The sequence below is a fragment of the Styela clava genome, chromosome 9 (assembly GCF_964204865.1).
Source record: "Styela clava chromosome 9, kaStyClav1.hap1.2, whole genome shotgun sequence".
NCBI classification, from domain to species: domain Eukaryota; kingdom Metazoa; phylum Chordata; class Ascidiacea; order Stolidobranchia; family Styelidae; genus Styela; species Styela clava.
Genome location: NC_135258.1, coordinates 2,577,944 through 2,598,975, shown reverse-complemented (window position 1 = coordinate 2,598,975; position 21,032 = coordinate 2,577,944). Strand labels below are relative to the sequence as shown.

At 36.0% G+C, this 21,032-nt stretch overlaps 1 protein-coding gene and 1 long non-coding RNA gene across 2 annotated transcripts; both read left to right on the top strand.

Moving 5' to 3' along the window:
* Positions 1–3,036: 3,036 nt before the first annotated feature.
* LOC144427255 (uncharacterized) lies at positions 3,037–4,614 on the top strand. Its single transcript, XR_013477825.1, has 2 exons — positions 3,037–3,110; positions 4,383–4,614. It is a non-coding gene; the product is annotated as an uncharacterized LOC144427255 (long non-coding RNA).
* Positions 4,615–10,734: 6,120 nt separating this feature from the next.
* On the top strand, positions 10,735–21,011 carry LOC120339840 (transmembrane protein 43-like). The gene is made up of 9 exons (XM_039408049.2): positions 10,735–10,964; positions 11,868–11,996; positions 13,272–13,393; positions 14,095–14,187; positions 14,508–14,618; positions 15,166–15,319; positions 16,750–16,851; positions 17,453–17,567; positions 18,282–21,011. The coding sequence occupies exons 1-9, from the start codon at positions 10,827–10,829 to the stop codon at positions 18,491–18,493; spliced, it is 1,176 nt and encodes a 391-aa protein (XP_039263983.2). The 5' UTR covers positions 10,735–10,826; the 3' UTR covers positions 18,494–21,011.
* Positions 21,012–21,032: the final 21 nt, after the last annotated feature.

Here is a 21,032-nt window from a genome sequence, read left to right as displayed (position 1 = left end):
TCTGTACAATTTCCTTTACCAGAGACTTTACTGAGAGCATCAATGATATCTTGTACCGGTACCGGTATAGATTGCTCGCTCATTTTTATACACAAAAAACTGTAGAATTCTGTTTAAAAAATGAAGTGACATTGCATAACAATATTGTGAGATAACAAGCACCAGTTGCGCTGTACAAAAACCCAGAGCTCAAAAAACTGAAATCGGTACTAGGCTAATTACATTTTACCAGATTCGAACAGTAATAAAAGTAAAGCGACAATAACAACGTTTTTCGGTGCCTCGGTGCCGTACCAACTGCACAGAGTAATGGACGTTCGCAGACCCATGAAAAATTATCTTTATACCTCATCATTGCAAAATGTTTTGCTGCTTTTTCAAGTGTTTTGTTTATGCCCGAGTGACTATAACCCCTATATTCCATAAGCATACCTGTGAAAATGTTACGCGCGGCAGCCGCGATGCCATGCACTTGGTTGTATAAACCATATACCGTAAAACCGGCTAACTTCGGATGCCTTGTAACTTCGGATGAAATTTTCAATTGTTTATATCTCGACTAAATTGCGTCATTTTGTGCTTATAGCAGTTTCTATAGTGAGTCCTTATAGCCTATATCTAAATCTGTTATCATGATCATCGCGCAGTTTTATATATTTTTTGACTAAAAAATTACGTTTTAGCAAAAAATTGACACTCCGTTTTCGAGCGGCGTAAATCGTGACTTCTACCTACGCTAACTTCGTCAAAACACCGTCATTCGATAGAGGGCGTTACCATTGTATATACAAAATTAGACTGATCGCGAGATGTCGCAGGAGACTCGAGAAACAATTAAAATTCAAATAGTCTTCTTACTTTTTTTTTATACTATAAATTAGATAGGAATAAGAAAAACTTCCATACCATGATTATAGGGTTTTTCTACTTTCTATCCATGTTGATGATATACAATAAATACGGTAGATACCGTTGAAATTTAAATGAAATAACACTATATAGATATTTAACCCTTTCCATGCGATTTACACCGATTTTACGCATTTGTACCCCCACAACTGATCGATCGACTAACGAAAAACTAATGATTCTCTGCTGCCCACTGATGGCTTGTTGGAAAGCTTATTTAAAGAGCTTGCAATTAGCAATTAAAAAAAAAAAATTTTTTTAAAGTGGTGGTTTGAGTCACAAACCGGATAGGAAAAAGGCTATTGTTCAGTTGTTACACACTAAATATTGTATTTCAGTTGATTTTGATAATAGACACTAGAATAAACTTGAAAAAAGCCAAAAAAAACGCCAAAAAGCCAAACGGAAATTCTGACGCCAAACGCGTTTGAAAAAAGCCAAAAATGGCAAATTTGGCGTTAAAAAAGCCAATATGGCAACCCTGGATTGATGTCTCGGATTTTCACAGCCACAGCGGTGCTAACAATAATCACAACAAGGCAGGTGTATGGACCTTTCCCCGACCTTTCACCCCCGAAAAATTCCTCCTATACCTCACCATTGCAAAATTTTCGGGGCTATTTTAAGAGTGGTTTTGCGAGTTGGCGTCTGTAAAATAGGGTATATGTTACAAACCATCATTATGATTCATGTTTTTTAAAAGTACCGGTAAAGAATTTTAGCCTAGTCTATCACACCTATTTCTACACTACTTTTTTTATTACTGCAATTAAATTAAAACTCCTAGGAAGACAGAGTGGTCATTGAATTATCTGATTTGTATTTAAGTTTTCGAAACACGACAGAAAACTAACGAATATAGTTCAAAAACGCGAAAACGAGGTAATGTTTACGACCACGCTTGAAATCTGTCTGAGCGGATGCGAAAGGGAACATTGTTACGTCACTTTTTGCATCTTGCTGATTGGTCAATGTCACGAAGTAAACAAGGAATTCCAGGCTCGGGGAAAGGTCCATAGCTGAAAAACGTCCGGAACTAACTTCAATCAATCAATTTTATTGATTAACTTGATTACTTAACCCTCATGTCACCACCAAAAAAAAGACAAATAACACGAAAGAAAATTACATTTATTAAAAATAGGTGAAGTGATGGTATTTTATTCATTTTATTTATAGGCTTGGTGGCAACGCTTGGTCCAACGACCTTTGACCCTCCAAAAATTCTTCCTATACCTCACCATTGCAAAATTTTCGGGGCTTATTTTAGGAGTGGTTTCTCGAGTCGGCGCCTGTAAAATGTTCGTTCGGTAATTTACTTTCCCAGCAAATTTCCGGTCAATAAGACTCTTCGCCGCCGTAGGGTGGTTCTCATTTGTTTGCTGTCCAAGGATTCACAGGTTCTTGCATATACTTACTTAAAACTAATTTATATAGTCGTTCTAATCTGATTATAATGGAGAGCAAAATTGACCAACTGAAGTCAACATTGGAACTGATGGAATCACGCATAACAAAGAATTTAAAAATCGAAATCAAAGCAATCGTAGAAGAGAGCATAAGGGACCTACTTGAAGATTCAATAACTGAACACGATAAGAAAATATCAAGTCAAATCAACGACTCAGTCATGAATAATACCCAACAAATGACTGAGAAACTGGAAACAATGTTTCTCCAGACTGACCAATTAGTTGAGAAGCTCTCCAAAGTAACTCAAGAACTGGAATATCTGCGTTTCAACAATACTAAATTGGACACCGACTTATGCACTGTCAAAGCTAGTCAAGAATTTATTAGTGCAGAATTCGAGATTCAAAAAGATTATATTGCAAAACTGGACCAGGTGGTTAGAGATCTGACTGCAAAAAATGAAACCCTACTCAGCATTTGTAACTCCCTTCAGCAGCGTTTTGATCATGACTTCGAAGACCTCGCGCAATATATGAGAAGAGAAAATCTTGAATTTCATGGAATTCCTTACAAAGATGGTGAAAACACAGATAAAATAGTTGTGGGAATAGGGAGAAAACTGGGCATAACTGTTGAAAGGCTGGACATTTCAGTTTCGCATCGTCTTCCAAGGAGAGACTCGTCCAAAACTGGGCCCATCATTGTGCATTGCACCAACAGAAATAAAAAGAATGAGTTTATAGCCAAAAAGTATGACGCGTCACGAATCAAAGACTTTGGGATTACAGGTATGACCTCACTTTACATAAACGAAAACCTCACTAATTTCAGGAACAATCTTCTTTATAACTCGAGACTAATAAAAAGTCTAAAATGTTTGAGAGACTATGGACAACCAATGGCAACATTTATTTGAAGAAATCTAAAGATAGTCCTAGAATCCCAATTACCAAGCTCTCAGATTTGGATAAATTATCCTAAATTATGTATTGATATATTTGTGTAGCCTACTGGACCTGTAAAATGGCTGCCCAGCAGTATTGCTTTAACTGTTTTACAAGTAATAGTAATCTTTGCAGTGCTTGTTTGAAATCAATTTTTCCATTTTATAGCTGCCCATATATAACAGACAATGAATTAGAACCTCTTGATACTACTGATTTCAATTTTGAGAATGTTAAACCCTGCTTATCACTTGAGACTATTGAAAATGTATATAACACCTTAGGCTCTTCGGGTACACCTGATAAGCGATTTACTTTGGCACATTTCAACATTCGGTCTTTACAAAAGCATATCGATGAACTGTCAAACATTATATCTGATCTAAATTCAATTCCTACAGTAATAGCACTTTCTGAAACTAAACTTAAAGCAGACCCAATTGTTAATATAGATATTGAAGGTTATGATTTTTTCCATGCACCAACCAAAACTCATGCTGGTGGAGTCGGATTGTATATTAAGTCTCATCTCAATCCTTTAATGGTGCCTAAATATAAGCTAAATGTCAACTCATGTGAAGAGCTTTGGGTTGAAATACCTATTCATTTTGAAAAGTTTTCTTCCATTGTTATTGGTATTGTTTATCGCCACCCAGGATCCAATGAATCTGATTTCATGAGCGAACTTAGCAACACGCTTCAGAATTTGGCATTCGATAAAAAGAAATTCATTATACTAGGTGACATTAATATTAATTTATTAAGCTTCTCAACATTCACAAGAGGTTTTCTTGAAATGTTGATGTCTCATGCCACTATTCCAGTAATAACCCTCCCGACAAGAGTAACTAGTTCAAGTGCTACTTTAATAGACCATATTCATTCCAACATATCTGAAAAATGTGTTTCGTCTTTAGTTTGGCAAAATTGTATGACAGATCATTATCCTATTTTTTGTCAAATTAAACTTAGTCATGCATCTTCCCACTTTCAACATAAATTAAAACGTGACATGAGAAATTTTGATAGTGTTAACTTTGTTCAAGACGCACTGAATGTTTTTACCTCTTATGACCTTTTTAATGTTAATCCTGAAAATTTTAATCTTCATTTCAGTGATTTCATTTCTAAAGTTTTAAGTGTATGTGACAACCATGCACCACTAAGGAACCTAACCAGAAAGGAACGTCAATTAGAGAGAAAGCCCTGGATATCAGCTGGCATCTTGCGCTCAACCAAAATAAGAGATAAATTGCATAAAACGCACTTTATTAACGGATCCATTGAACAAAAACAGCACTATAAGAGATACGCAAACAAATTATGCCACTTGAAAAAGAAAGCCAAAGAGATATATTTTGCGAAACGCTTTGAAAAAAATATAAATGACCCAAAAAAGACTTGGTATACAATTAATTCATTAATAAATTCAAAAACTAATAATAATGTTACGCAAAGATTAATTGACCAGCACTCAGGGGAGGTTGTTCATGATAGTTCTAAAATTTCATATATGTTCAATAGCTATTTTTCTCAGATTGGACAAACCTTATCTTCTGCTTTTCACAATGTAAGTGATCATGATCACCTGAAATTCATGAGTGCTCCAAATAAGTCGTCCATGTTCATGGAAGATGCCTCATTAAATGAAGTAGTAAACATTATTAATTCTTTAAAAACAAACAAAGCAACTGGATACGATCAATTACCAGCTTATCTCATAAAACTTCTCTGCAGTACAATAAGTCCCATACTCTGTAAACTCTTCAATTACTCTGTGCTTTATGGTGTATTTCCAGACCATCTTAAAGTTGCCAGAGTTGTTCCTGTATATAAATCTGGAAAAAAGGACGAGGTATCCAATTATCGACCCATTTCCATACTGTCATGTCTCTCTATTGTTTTTGAAAAGTTGATGCTGAGTCGCCTTCAAAATTTTCTAAATAAACATTGTATTATTAATAGCGATCAATTTGGCTTTCGAAATCAACATTCAACATCACATGCAATTCTAGATATTATTAGTAAATATTATGAAATCATAGATAAGGGCTTGGTTGGCTGTAGTATATTTTTGGACTTAAAAAAAGCATTCGACACAGTTGACCACAAAATACTTATTAGCAAATTGCAACATTATGGAATTCGCGGCACTGTCAGTAAATTGTTTTCTAGTTACCTGCGCAATCGCTATCAATTTGTTTCATTCTCTGCCAATGAATCACCTCATGAACTTGTTTCTGTCGGCGTGCCCCAGGGCTCAGTTCTTGGCCCGACTCTGTTCCTTGTTTATATTAATGATGTGGTGAACACTACTTCAGCAATTGTCAAACTTTTTGCTGACGACACGAGCACAACGTCAATATCTTCCAGTGTTATTGATTTGACCAGTCAAGTTGAACAAAACCTACTAAATGTCTCCCAGTGGATGAAATCTAATAAATTAACTATAAATCCTGAGAAAACACAAGTTCTATTAATTAATCATCTTTGTAATATAAATAAACATGCACCTGGTCCTAATTTCACTCTAAATGGTGTCAGTTTGAAAGTACGCGACTCTATTAAATACCTTGGTATATTCATTGATAATAGGCTTAAATGGGATGACCACATCAACTCCCTTAAACTGAAACTGTCTAGAGCTGTTGGAGTAATGACAAGACTAAAAAGGTTGATTCCTAAAAAAATCATGCGCACTGTTTAGTTCTCTCTCTTTTTTTCTCACTTACAGTATGGAATAGTGGCATGGGGTTCCGCAAATAAGATTCGACTTAATGCTCTTTCTGTTCTACAAAATAGAGCTCTTCGAGTTATGACTAATACTCCCTCGCGTCATAGTATGAGCCCCATTTACAGGAGTTTGTATATTCTAAAAATAAACGATGTATTTATTTATGAGGTTGCTAAATTGATGTACCAATTCAGACATAATATGTTACCAGAGGCATTTATTTCGTATTTTACCGACTGCAGTTCTGTGCATTCTTATAACACTCGCTCTGCTTCTAAGGGTGCATTTTTTATTACTCGAACAAATTCTAAATTTGCTCAAAATTCAATCAGAATCATGGGACCCAAAATTTGGAATGACATTCCTGTCATTTTCAAAACATTTTCATATAGAAAATTTAAAACTGAGTTCATGAAACACATCATATCCAAATATTAATTGTAAAGCCAATAAGTACCATTTTAAATTGGATACTGATGTGGATATGTGTATAAATTGTTATTTATACCTGGTACACACACTTTACAAATGCTTGTGCTAATCTGCCTACATTTTCATTTTTTATCAAAATTCTGAAGCCCACATACCTAAACTGTGAACAATAACTTACCACATATTCTCGTTTATACGACGGTCGTGTATATAAGCCGACTCCATGAAAAACTGTTTTGAAACTGCGATTTTATAAAAATCACATATAAGCCGACCCTACGATTCACAGTTAAGTTCGCCCTCATCGCGGTGTTGTTGTTTTCTCAAGAGAAATATTCAAACGAATTTTAGCGATTTGCCACGTGTTGAAATGACGTCGATAAATAAATTGGCACTTTGATTGTTTATCTTCTGTGCGACCCTGTGCCTCATACTGCTGCGACACATTTGCATGGTTCATGGTGGACTTTGCCGCCATTCTCTTGCAAGGCTTCTTATTTTATATTTATTTTCCACTACGTCGCAAAATTTGAAATTATGTTGTTATAAGTTGTATCTCTATCCTATAGAATGTAATAAGCCATTTCATGTATGGTCATGACTGAACAATATTATCGGTAACAACATTTAAAGTGTGCCTTTTCAAGTTTACACCAGGAGAAAACGGCAGAAATTGCTAGTTGTATAAATAGAATCGAGTTGTATATCTGTCAGTAGAATGTAATAAGCCATTTCATGTATAGTATATTCACAGTTTTCTTTTCAACATTTATTTTCTTATTATTGCATGTTTACCAATTATGGTGTTAACATAGTGACTACCTCACATATGACTTTCACTTGTATTATATACATGTGTATGTTTGCAACCTTGTAATTATACTGCTTTGAATTGTGCCTTAAAATTAGTAGATCAAGCACTCCCATTGTGTACATTCAAATATTTGTTTTATTATGCTTATAAACTATTCTAACCGGGTTATTTTAATGTATACCGCAAAATCTTTTCATTTTACAATTGATCTTTGTAATTACTTCATTCTAATAATTCTAAGTAATCATATGCTATCGTCGCTCTTTATTTTAATATGAATCATACTGTTGGAGTATAATAATAACATGTACATTTGTTATATATATTCTTTGGTTGATTCTTATGAAAATGATATACAAAATATGTGAAAGGTGCTAATCTTATTGTAGTCTTAAATATAGTACATATTTAGCTACAATGTGATATATCATATCACCCATTTCATATCATCCAATTGTGGTTCATACTACAATGGCTTGAAACTAGACTGCCCTGGGTCATAATTTTAGTTTATATTATAATGTAGTTGTGTACAATATGTTCTTCTGATTGTGACATACAATAGTTTGACTATCCCTTCCCTTAGTTTGCCATATATGTATAACTAATAACCCAAAATTGCTCATCTTAATTGCAATTTAGATACAAAGGATAGGAGGGCCTTGATTTAATATATATATTTATGTAGTATTGTACTGTGTATTGAATTTAATGTGATCAATATTCTTTTAATTAATGTGCAATAGTGATATAGACAAATTTGCTAATTGTTCAGAATCTCTAATAGTTTAAACCTCGTGTATGCAATAAATTACTACAAGACGAAATATATTTTGGGCTATCGTGATTTAATTTGACCCAGCCTTGTCAAAATTTATTTAATATCACATATCTATTTCAACTCATAGTCATATTTGTCTATTTCTAAATTATTTGTGAAGGGTTGCAATACCAATCTGATTGTTTCCCATCTTAATACCTGTTCTGCGTAGTAATGTGTAAATCTCGCAGAAGTTCCATATGCATCCTACTTTTTTTCTTCACCCTAATGAATTGAAAATATAAAATTGTACTACTGTTATGCCTATATTTCATATCTCAATCTATGGTTTTCTTCACACAACACATTATTGTCACTCATAGAACCTTCAATTTCCCTGTGATCATATCCCTCATATTTTATCATGTGTAAGCACAAAAGAAGATTCAGAACAGATTGAAAGTGTAAATTAATATAATAAATAATAATAAATTTGGTATGGAATTCTTATTTTTTGCTCCTCTCTATTTAAAATTTATTTAATAACTTCCTAATCCTGATTAGAAATTTTTCTCATCTCTAATTAGATATCATTTTTCTTTACATAGTGTATATAATTTTTTTTACCATATGTATATCCTGAGAGTGTAATATTACAGAACCTGTGTTATTAATTTATGTATTGTGTTACAGAACCTGTGTTATTATGTATGCTTGCTTCGGGTGGTAACCGACTTAGATGACTGTTAATGGTCGTATCGTTACCACCCTGTCATCTACCGAAATCTAATTTTTCTCATTTTACTATCATATATATATTATATGTGTTTTCTGGTTTGACGAAACAATAAAAATTCTCTCTCTCTCTCTCGTAACCGCTGGTCGGTTACGGCTTCCTCCACCGTCCATTCTTCCGAAAGACAAGTAACTAACTAATCCCATACCCGACATGGAATGGTAACCGGACGAGAGGCCGTGGTTCGCCACATGGATAAGCCGCCTAATCGGATTTCCCTTCCCCCGGGATAAATATGTAAATCCTATCCTATTTTTTTGCCATCTGACCGTTATTCTTCACTGCTCTAACTTCGGACAGTCATTTTCCTCACTGCGTAACGCGACACACAGAAGGAAAGAGGCTTCCGATGCGGGTGACGTAAACACGATGTTGCGTGAAGATAAGCCGCTCGATCGGCGTCGTAATGTACAACGTCACGACGAAAATGCATTATTTGAAACTTCCGTCGTCATAAGTTTATATCTTTCGTTCGTTATTTTCGTTACGTCATATCAGTATAATAACACGTTAGTCATTTCAATCATGAAATACATACGTAAAATTTATCTGATGCAAACCGTTTTATTTACAATGAAATATTTTAACGGGATTGTATTGTAAGTCTTTAAAATATTAATATTCTCGACGGATAGCTTTTTCGATGTTACGCTGTTATTTTTAATAACGATAAATTTATATCAAACACACGGCAACCCGATTGCAAAGTTTAATCTTCAACTTAATCTTGTTAATTAACTTTGAGATGGGTCGCGAGATTTTTGTTAGAAATTAAATTGATTTTCACTCCGAGTGAATAAAATTCACCCAGGCTTTATTCAATAACTGCCATTCCGATGTTCAAGGCATAGAATAATTGTTAGAGATTATACAGTACCATATGGCTGTATAGGCGTTGGAATTTTTTTAAATTTTTATATATTCGATTATTGACGTCGTCGATTAAGTAAGACATATATTCTCATTAATGTGATTTGGCATATATTCATATATTCACACATGGACCGAACAAAATGCAAAAATATTACACTGGAACGCCGTCTTTATCTAAATGGAAAATGTCAATTTGGCGCCGTTATGTCGGGCGTCAAAATTTATTTCCGCGACGCAGTGTGACGTCGTCACGGAGGTGAGCGAAAATTGATCTGCATGATGTTGACGTAACCTTTGACGCAGCGTGAAATCTCAATATTTTTACTGAGTTTATAATTTTTTTTTTTTTTTTTTTTTTTTTTTTAGAAATAAATAAATAGTAATATTACTCAATAACACAGACATAAGAGTATTTTTTCATAACATGAACATAACAGTTTTAATCAAATTATCTTACAGAATAAACATGAGAGAATTATTTTCATTTTTTTTCTAAATCTCACACTTTTAAATATATATTAGGCTATATAAAGACTATAAACAAATTAGAACAAAAACACAGTTGTCAGGTTTAAGCTAATTAATCCAGAACTTTTGGTTCTATTAAAATCTCGTACGACATCTTGCGATCACTCTGATAAATTATATACATTGTAATCGCCCTCTACCAAATGATGGTATTTTGACGACGATAGCTTGAGTAGAAGCACGCTCTGTGCCGTTGAATATCGGGCAGTCATTTTTCGGCAATATTTCCGGTTTTTTGACCAAAAAAATAATTATGCAAAATTAAAAAAGTTAAGAATAGATGTATATGTAACAGCGCTACCTACAATATTTTAAATTGGCAATATACGACGCACTTTGGTTAAGATATGACCGTTTAAAATTTTTGTCAGTAGTTAGGAACTGTCCGAAGTTAGGCGCTTTCACGGTATGATGCGATTCTATCTGGCAACAGGTATACGGAAGTTCTTCAACGACATGTCAATCAAAAATTTTGCCGCGCAGGCGTGTTGCATTGTCTGCCACAACGCAAAATTGACGTTGTTTCTCGCTGCAGAGGCTTTTGCAATATTTCGTATATTTTTATCATTTACCATCTGTGAATTTTACATAGATTAGGAAATATATTAGCATTAAACTTCAGAATGCCTAAAGATAGAGTTGTTAGAACGACTACTCGTCAAAAACCTGGATTTCTTGAAAAACTCGGAAGCAATTTTGCGGGAAGTTTTGCAGGATTTGCACTGTTTCTTCTCTCATTCTACGTTTTGTATTCAAACGAGGTAAGATTACATTTGTAGTTAACATTGTTTGAAATTTTTGATATTCCACAAGAAACAAAAAAGTAAGTTTTTATTAAACTAAATCCAATGGTGACATTTCTGGTTGCACTTCCTTTAGATTGCTCGAAATCCAGAATGCAGGACTGTCTTGGTAAGAAGGGGTTTGCACTCACTCTGATAATTGATATCTTTCAATGTGAGGGCTGTTCTTGAAATCGCAGAACTGTGCCATACTGTACTGATTTTACAGAGGATGATTGCTATATTCGGGTCTTATGTAGTTTCATACCTCAAGTCTGCAAGTATTTATAGGGGCATAGTGTAATGAGTTTTGCATATGTCATTCCTAACCCCCACCTGTCTACGGCATCCAAAACTCACTACGGCATCACAATCACATCATAGAGCTTGCAAAATATACCTATGATCGCCCGAAATGGCATCTACGCAGACGATAAAGCACTCACTAGCGGCAGTGATCTCTATCATATCGGGATTGTCAGATTGTTGCGGCGAGTAAGCGAAAGAAATATCTTGGATGACAGTGCATATAGTTTGAATGACACCACTGTGATTTCGTAGTGACGTAATTTTTGGATGGCGCAATCAGGTGGGGGTTAAGATTGACATATATGCAAAAATTGTTATGCTATTCCCATTAGAAGTTTTTGAAGTACGAAACTACAATAGACCTCTATATCCTGTGGCGTCGCAAGGTTGTTCACATAACTTTCAAGCAACTTATATGAATTTTTGTGATGTGTGTTCACCTTGTGTGTGATAATGGTTTCATACATTGGTAGAGTGAATGAATTTTTGATCTAAACGAAAGAAAGGAAAATGTGTACATCACTTTGATAAAACTCATTTTTATAAAAAAATTGTATTTTTTTTGTCTTTCAGAGTCGATCAGTAGAGACTGTAGCTGTACTTGAAGAAGTATTAGATCTGGCAACACCAATTCACAGTGCTCAAGACATCGGTAGAACTGATGGTCAACTGGTTCATGTTTCTGGTCCTTTAGATGCCAGGGTAAGTGTATGAGCCTGACATGGCGGGCCCGTGGGCAAATCCGGCCCATTGGATAATTCAATCTGGCCCGCATGATGCTGCCACAACCAAACTGAAGCCAAATTTTGATGCTTTAGCTGAAAAAAAATAGAGGAATTTGTTAAGATTAGATTTAGTTTTGGCACATGGCTTATTGTTTTCCACTTTTGCACTTGTAACACTGCAAATATTATTTATAAAATTTAATTTTTCAACTCACGCTTACATGGCCCACTAGTCTAGGGAGTAAAAATTGTTGGCCTTTGGTCCGAAAACCTTGCCGACCCCTGGTGTTGCTTCCCAGGGAAGAATTTGGTTGTTTTTGGAGAGAGAATGCAGAATTTTTACTTCATATTTCTTGGGGTTTGGTCACTATTATGCACTTATTGGATACTAAGTATTGGACACTCGTTTTGTTATTATTTTGTTGTTCTTGTTATTTTTCTTCTTATCGTTAGGAAAAAAATCGCTTTTCTCATTAACTGCAAGGCCAATTACTTTGAAATTTTTAGTGGTTAAAGATTGTTTTGTTCACTGGAAGGCTATTACTTTTTTTTCAATTTTTTGTGGCCTTCTTGTTTTGTGGGATTGCTTTTTGTGTGAGATGACGTCATCAAAATAAAGTTTCAACACTCAAATCCGACAGTTTATGTTTGGAAGGGCGCTCACAGGGATAAGAATATAATGATTTTCTGTGCTGTATCTTTGCCGCTTTGCCAGGTGCATTTAGTACAATAACGCCGCAATAGCCGCATTCTCTTGCCTTTCCCGCTAATTTTTTTGTGTGGCCCAGCCAAATGTCTGAAGTTGATTATATTCCCATCGACAAAAAATGTTGCCCACCCCCTTTCTAATTATTTTTTTCCTGACTTTCAACACTTATTGTATTTTCTCTGGAGCATTTCGGCTTGGTTTCACCTAGTAAAGGCATTCACCCGTGACCCATGGAAAACATTTCTTATTCCCCTTAGGGGTCTGATCACCCAATCTACGAAGCCGCATCTAAATCAGGGTGGTCCAAACCCCGCCCGTCACATTCGGGAAGTAATCAAAAAATCGCATTTTGTGTCATTTCTTTTATCAAATGGATTGTTTTATCTATCTCAGTTTTTTTGCAATATCTTGGCAGATGATAGCCTTACATGATCTCTGCATGCTCGCGAACAATGCAAAAATGATTTTGTGGCCCGCAGAGACCACCCTGATCCTAATTATTTGCAAATTTTTGTTCCAACTTTCTTTCTATTTTCTTTGCAGCTTCTTGGAGATCCAAAATATCCAGTAGCATTACCCTGCGTTAAGTTGTCACGTCATGTTGAAATGTTTCAATGGGTTGAACATTCTGAAGTGAAGGAATATGAAGAAAGAAATCAAATAAAGTAAGCTTAAATATATTTCTGTGAGAGAACTTTAATCAACTCATTGAAAAAATGTTTTTTTTCTTGCAAAGTAAGTGAGTTTGTTGATAAAAAATAAAGTGAGCTTGAATATATTGTCTGTAAGGGGGACAAAATTAATATTTTTTTTTTCGGTGGGGGTGGAAATGAATAAAGTAGGTTTATTCATAAAAAATACCGTGACATAAGTTCGAATATATCATTTTTGGAGGCGGGGGACAAAAGAAAATTGATTTAGTCGAGGGGGGATAAATGAAGTATGCTTGTTCAAAATCTTTTGTTTTTGCTAAATTGACAATGGAGATTTTTCACCTGTCATATGAATGTATAAGTATAAATATATTCCAAGTTTATACAGAATGATAAACAACAATTAAATTGTTGCATTAAAGTTTTTTAAATTATTGCATTAGGATTATGCAAATGCAACACTAACGCACAGTAAATTATTTGATCATTGCCGTTCTTTATTTATTATGTGAAGGGATTCGTTTATATTATTCAAATTCAATTTAGAAACTGGTCGCAAATTTGAACAATATTCAATTTCTATTTTCAGAAAAGAAACATTTAATCCGAAAATCTATATTATTATGTTTATATTATTTTAATACAATCGAAGACTATGTTTAGATCCGTTACGACTGCTAATTTAAAAAATATTCCAATTTTTCTATTCTCAGAAAAGAAACGACCTACACTTATGGCACTGAGTGGTCTCATATTGTTCATCAAAGCAGAGATTTTGCCGAGGAGTTCGGCCATGAAAACCCAAAGTGAGTAGAATTTTTGCATTGCACTATTTCTTTTTCAATATAAATTTCATGAAGTAATTTTTTGAAATTGCAAAGGAAATTTATCGATACCACTTATTGTTTTGACCCTCACAGATGTATTAAATGGAGTAAAAATACTTGAACAATTATTGATTAAAAACCAACAAACCTGGTTAGTGGTTACGATATATTGAGAACTGACTTCATAACAAAATTGAAACTGTAAAGGGAATTTATGTACACCATGTATTGTATATCTATCTTCAATTAACTTCTGGCTTCTCTGGCTTACCTACTTTTTATTACATTTTTTTATACAGGGAAATGCCGGTCTCAAATTACCATCAAACTGCTTCAGAAGTTTCTGTGAATGGCCTACAATTATCAAAAACAGCTATCGGAAAGATTAACTGGTCTACGGACCTTTTAAGGTACTGCAATCTTTAAGTAAGATCTACTACCGGTAATTATGATTGGACCGGGGCATTCCGTCTTTGTCATTGTGTTTCCCAATCACTAGATTCCCAATCAGGGATTTCTATTGTGTTTAGAGGAGAAATTTCACTTTGTATTTAGTGTAGTGTTGCTGAAGTTTTTTAGTTCTCCTTTATATACTATACTACTTATTTATGCGCAGAATTACTTGAACAGTGCATCAGTGGGATTGCGAATTGTGGATACATGGATGGATAAAAGATTGTAGAAATAGTAGTGGGGGCGTTTTGAGCATAGTGAGGGAGGAATAAAGAGTTCTAAAATAGGTGAAAGGAGAAATCTAATGAAAAAGTTGGAAACCACTGTAATAAATAACAAGTGTAATAAAGGGCTTTCGTGCATACTAAGGGAATGGGGAGGGGTAATGTGAATCAAATATGCTTGGTAACCACTGGTCTGGTCAATTTATTGAACTGTGCACTTGTGAGATGTCTTCATAGTTTCGCACTGTATATTTTATGACCAATTTTGTTACCTTTCCAGCCTCCCAGACCCTCTTGAAACAATGGATATAGAACTACATGAGAAGTATTATTACCATGCAAGAGATCCATACAGTCCTGATGTTGGGGATGCGAGAGTTTTCTTCACATATGTCGGCATAGCCGGGGAAACTAAAGTTGGGCCGAGAGATGAGGTTAGTGTATTTGGCAGTGGATTCTTGAACCTTCTGATCCAGGGGGCTGACCCCCTTTACCCATGTTACCCCTTTTAAAAAACTCTTCGAGTATTTAGGAACTTAACAGGTTTCTATCAGCTAATTTATGTGCACCAATGAATGTTAACTAATAGAAACCAACGATAGCAAAAGAGTAAATGCATAACAGTCAAAGAATTTAACGAATACCAGTCAATTTACTTTTAATCAGGTGTTGGCAATTACTTTTCTGAGTGAGCCAGTTACTGATATTAGACTTGGTTAGTCGAAACTCAATACGAAAAACAGTTTATTTACAACAGCTAGTCCAACAGTTATAGGCTACAGTTTCTATCATAACAAGAAACACAATGTAACAATCGGGTTCATCCTTACAATATTTTTAACAGAAACTTGTATTCATACAAACTGTAGTCCTAGTTTCAACAGACACAAGTGGAATGAAACACTAAACCCCTAATTTAGATGAAGGTATTTGAGGGGAATGGTGCCTAGTAAAGATCTTAGCTGGCTGAGGTGTGGCTCATCGTGCTAAGCATTAAGAATTTGCTCGCCACCACACCTCTGATTACTCTGCGTGGGTTCGCAGGTTCGAATCCCATGCAGGATGGTTATGTGCGAGAGGATTGCCGCCGTAGGGTGGTTCACGTAATCGCTGATCGGTTACGGCTTCCTCCACCATCAAGTCAATGCTTCCGAAAAACAAGTAACCAACTGATCCCATACCCGACATGGAATGGTAACCGGACGAGAGGCCGTGGTTCGCCATATGGTAAAAGCCGTATTATCAGCTTTCCTCTCCCCCGGGATAAGTATGTAAATCTTATCCTAATATAGTCCAGCATTGCCTACATATTGATATTGACCACTGCAATGCCAAATACTACTGAAATAATGCTGATTGTGCAATTCTTTGTTTCATAGCAATAAAATTTGTCAATATGGTGCATTGTTATACTGATGCAGAAACGATACATAGTTAAAAGGAGTAGGTCGGGATAGGATTTTCGGTGCTCCCGAAGTATGCGAACCAAGATGGCGGACATCGGAACGTAACTTGGGTAACAGGTTAGGGTTAGGCGATAAATTTTTTCCAATTTTCCTTATTTTAGTCCTATTATCAGTTCGAAGACTAGCCAAGAGCTTCCCGTAGTATTTATACTTGAAATTATGGCCTAACCCTAACCTGGTACACATATTACGTTCCGATGTCCGCCATCTTGGTTCGCATACTTCGGGAGCCCCGGATTTTCATATTTATCCTGGAAAGCCGATAAGACGACCTAATCCTATGGCGGACCACAGCCTCTTGTCAAGTCACTAGTCCAAGACTGGTCGGGCCTGTTATTTGTTTTCGGAAGCATGGACTTGATGCTAATGCTTCAAGACTAACTTATTTATCTATCCAGGTTACAGTAATCGCCAAAAACTCGAATGGAAGACTCGTGCCACACTATATCAGAAGCACAGGGGTTGAGATATTGCACAGAGGCTCAAAATCACCAAAAGAGGTCAGTAGAGAGGCTTTTTTTGTTACCGAATCATTGCTCTTCATATTCGTTTTGTTATGTCATCTTAGGATCTGACTTTAAGGGGGAAACTGTGCCTATTCATATTGGTACATTAGAGCCTCAGAGCAAACACATAATCTTACATTTCATTAATCTAAGCTAGGATTTCCCAAACTTCCAAATCTACAGCAAGTCCCGTTTTTTGTCATATCGGTAAGAGCTAAATATGCTTCCTTACACGTAGTAGGTCACTGCTTTCTATTTAGCCTTGGAGAATTGTTTAATAGATTTAGCCTGTAAACTTGACAATAAGAAAATTATGAGGACGCTTAATAATATTGAACGGCTGACAAAAACGCCAAGTTATCCAGACTGGCAAGAGGCCTGTTTGCCGTTAGTTGGGAGACAAATCTATGACCCAGAGGTGCTGAGTATGGCCGAGATCACCATGGTGACCAATTTAGTCACAGTTTTGATCCTTTTTCCTTGAAACATCTTGGAAGAAACTTGCGGAAGAGTAGTGTTGTGCAGAACACAGTTTTAGAAACGATGCTCATAAATAAGTATTTAAATAAGAGAAGTATTTACCCCCCTTTTTCAGGTTATAGAGTCTGAGAAGAGTTCTAACGCTGCTTTGACATGGGGATTAAGATTCCTTGGATGGGTGATGATGTATTTGGGTCTCAGCATCATGACAAAGATAATAAAAACTTTGGGTAAGTATTAGAACTTTTTACAGTTGATAGGGTGCCAAATCTCAACACCTTGCCTTGTATTTAGAGCCTGGCCCGTGAATGTTTTTTCGCTTCTAATTTTGGCCCTCGTTCTACTGATTTGAAGCATTTTGACAAGGGTTAGAAACATCCTTATTATTTTACTCTGATGACTTTGTGTGGGTGGGCACGCAGGTTCCAATTCTGTGGGGTTAATTATGTGCGGGGAGATAGCGTGCAGTGATGGTTCATTTGAACAGTAGCCTGTTTCGTCTCCCTTCATCATCAAAACCACGCATTCGAAATAAATAGCTCGCCAACTCATCCCAAATTTGACATGGACTGGCAAGTGTAGAAAGAGGTCGTGATTAAATTTAAGACGTCTTATCTCCCAGGATAGATAGATGATCCTATTACTGTAGCCGGGCACACACTGTCGTCTCGTCGTATTTCCTCTACCTCGCAATAAATATAAAATTTCTTTCCAATGCTTAATGGCTTAGGGATACCAAAATCGAATAAATTTCGATGCCTCTACAATATGAAATGGTATCAGGACAAGAGGCAATAATTTACTATTTGGATATCATTTATCATAAACTGTCTCATAGTCTGTACTCTGTACCAAGATAAATTCAAAATCATTTATTATTTCATCTTTAATTAAAAAAAATCATTCACTATTTTATCTTTAAAAAATCATCTACTATTTTACAGTTGGTTGGATACCAGTCCTTGGAACCATTATATCAGCCAGCGTGACAATGTTCAACATCACGTTATCTCTTTCACTCGCTCTCACAACAATTGCAATTGGGTGGCTTCGTGCGAGACCCCTTTTATCAGGAACTATAGCTGTAATGTCCGTAGTGCCATGGATTATTTCAAGAATGAGAGCACAGTCCATGGTCGTATTGAAGAATAGGTGATGCGCATGGATTGAACTGGTAGCAGAACAAGATGCTGTGTTTCGCTTGAAGCTGTTTTATCTACTTCCCCCTCATACTTTATCAAAAGAGTTATATATATGTACCAAAGTTGTCACATTCAAGAGTAGTGTTCAACTTTTTCATCACGACCTACTTGGCACGATCAAATTTTTTCGTGCCCCTCCCTCAGAAATATAAAAAATTCTAATTTAAAAAAAAGTCAAAACGTAACTGCCAAGGGGTGCAAAATTTTTGATGATGTAATCTATACAAATAACGAATCCCACACAGGCCACCAGGGGCGCAGCCAGCGGGGGGGTTACATGGGTCGTAACCCCCCCGTTTAAGAATTTTTTTCATCTGAAATTTCATCTACAAAAAAGCAACAGAGTCATTTACGATCGTGCATAATGGTTTCGCGGTCAAAGCGATATTATTCAGTGCGTTATCACTGTAGCGCAATAAACACTGCCAGACTTTTTTCGTCTTCACATCCCCCATCGGAAAAATCCTGGCTGCGCCCCTGCAGGCAACAGAAATTTTTGAAATAAATAAAAGTACAGTAATAGCCTTCTAGTAACAAATACAATCTTCAACCACTGAAAATTTCAAAGCAATTGATTCAGTAGTTGATGACGAGAGCGATCATTCTCGCAAAAAGAAACTCCAAAAACCTCATAATCAACAACAACATAATAACAAAACGATCCAGAGGTCCATTTCCTGTTCAACAGGACGGCGCTCTCGAAATACTATGTTCAGGTTGTGCGCTATCTTGGTGCACATACTGAGGTAGCTCCAACAAGACACCATGGTATGCCATCTTATCAAATTTAAGCTTCACAGTATGAAAACTGAGCGAGCGCTTCCTATAAACACTGGCATGTAGCATACTGGACTGATATTTTGTCTCTAATCTAATTTCAATTTTCTATACCCTGTGTAAGTCGTCTAATACCTCAGTTTAAAAAATCGGTGCTCCCGAAATATGCAAACCAAGATGGCGGACATCGGAACGTAACATGGGTAACAAGTTAGGGTTAGGCGATAATTTTTTTCCAATTTTCCTTATTTTAGTCCTATTATCAGTTCGAAGACTAGCCAAGAGCCTCCCGTAGTATTTATACCTAAAATTATGGCCTAACCCTAACCTAGTACACATATTACATTCCATGGCCGCCATCTTGGTTCGCATACTTCGGGAGCCCCCCCTATATCTACTAGGGGTGCTACACAAAGTACGGTCCGCGTGCCAAATCCGGCCCGCTAGGTAATTCAATCTGACCTGCCTGATGCTGCCACAACCAAAATGTTTCAGCTAAAAATAGCTCAAGGAATTTGTTGAGATTGTGGGTAAATTTAGTTTTGGCACGAGGCATATTGTTTTCCACCTTTGCTTCATAACAGTGTGAATATTGTTCTTAAATTTAAACGTTTTACGTCACACTTACATGGCCCGCCAGTCTAGGTGGGCCAAATTTTTGGCCCCTGGTTCCAAAAACCTTGCCCACTCCTGGGCTAAAGCCTGATTATTTAAATTTTTAATTTTCACGCACCAAGATTATAGAAGGGTGTGCAATAGTTCTGGAATTATACTTTCGACCAAACTTTGCTGGTGCATTTTTCCTCACGATTTTAATCGGTAAGTATGTTGATAGGTATTGGTCTGTCTGTTTGTTTGTCTGTTAGATGCACCCAATATCTCACGCAAGCGAGATTGAATTTGCTCCAGATTTTGCATGTGCATTCATCATATGTCGTACCAGAAGCCTATTGATTTTGGATGAATTATGTCGTATAATTAGCGAGTTATTAATTAATTAGTGATGGGACACAAGGTGTCACTAGTCTTTGACCGATATTCTCGTTAATGTTTTGACATTGCCATTTATATGAATTAGGTAGGTCAGGGCTGACCGGACTCCGAACCGAAAGTTTTATGTTTGTATATTTAATCCAGTTCATAAGACACTGTTGCTATTATGAAGCTTTAATAAAGATGTTAATTTTAAATATGAATGGTCGTAAAATATTTGTAAACAATGTTATCAGATGATGGTACTCTCATGTTAATCAGCGATTCTCTAACTTTTTTCGCCTTTCCCCCTTTTTAGAATTTGTCAAGTTGCGTGCCCCACTTCAAAAATAACCAGCTAACAATGAGCTACAAATACCAGATAGTAAAATAAAGTATGTCGTAAGTATCCAAAATAAGGCGGGCAAGATCAAATCTAACAAATATTTTTATTTTGCTTCACGCCCCCTCAAAAAAATAGTCTACACCCCCTTTGTGGGCCGCTCTCGACCGTTTGAAAAACACTGGATAAGAGAGAGGTTGGTAAAAATACATTATAATTAGTTAGCAAGATGAACAGGGAACGGGTCGGCTAAGACCAAATGCTGTTATTCATCACCGATCAAAGGTGCCATTTTGAAAAGTGTCCTAAAACTACCTTGGTAAGTTATCTCTTTCGCAAATCAAAGTAGCACTAATTGTAATTCCGATTAGGTATGCGCCTTCTTTTCGATTCATTTCATA

Excerpts from the sequence above, each read along its gene's own strand:
- LOC120339840 (XM_039408049.2), top strand. The coding sequence starts at position 10,827 with ATGCCTAAAGATAGAGTTGTTAGAACGACTACTCGTCAAAAACCTGGA. Across the intron at positions 14,619-15,165 it reads TGGTCTACGGACCTTTTAAG|CCTCCCAGACCCTCTTGAAA; the intron begins GTACTGCAATCT and ends TTACCTTTCCAG. Across the intron at positions 17,568-18,281 it reads AAAGATAATAAAAACTTTGG|TTGGTTGGATACCAGTCCTT; the intron begins GTAAGTATTAGA and ends ACTATTTTACAG.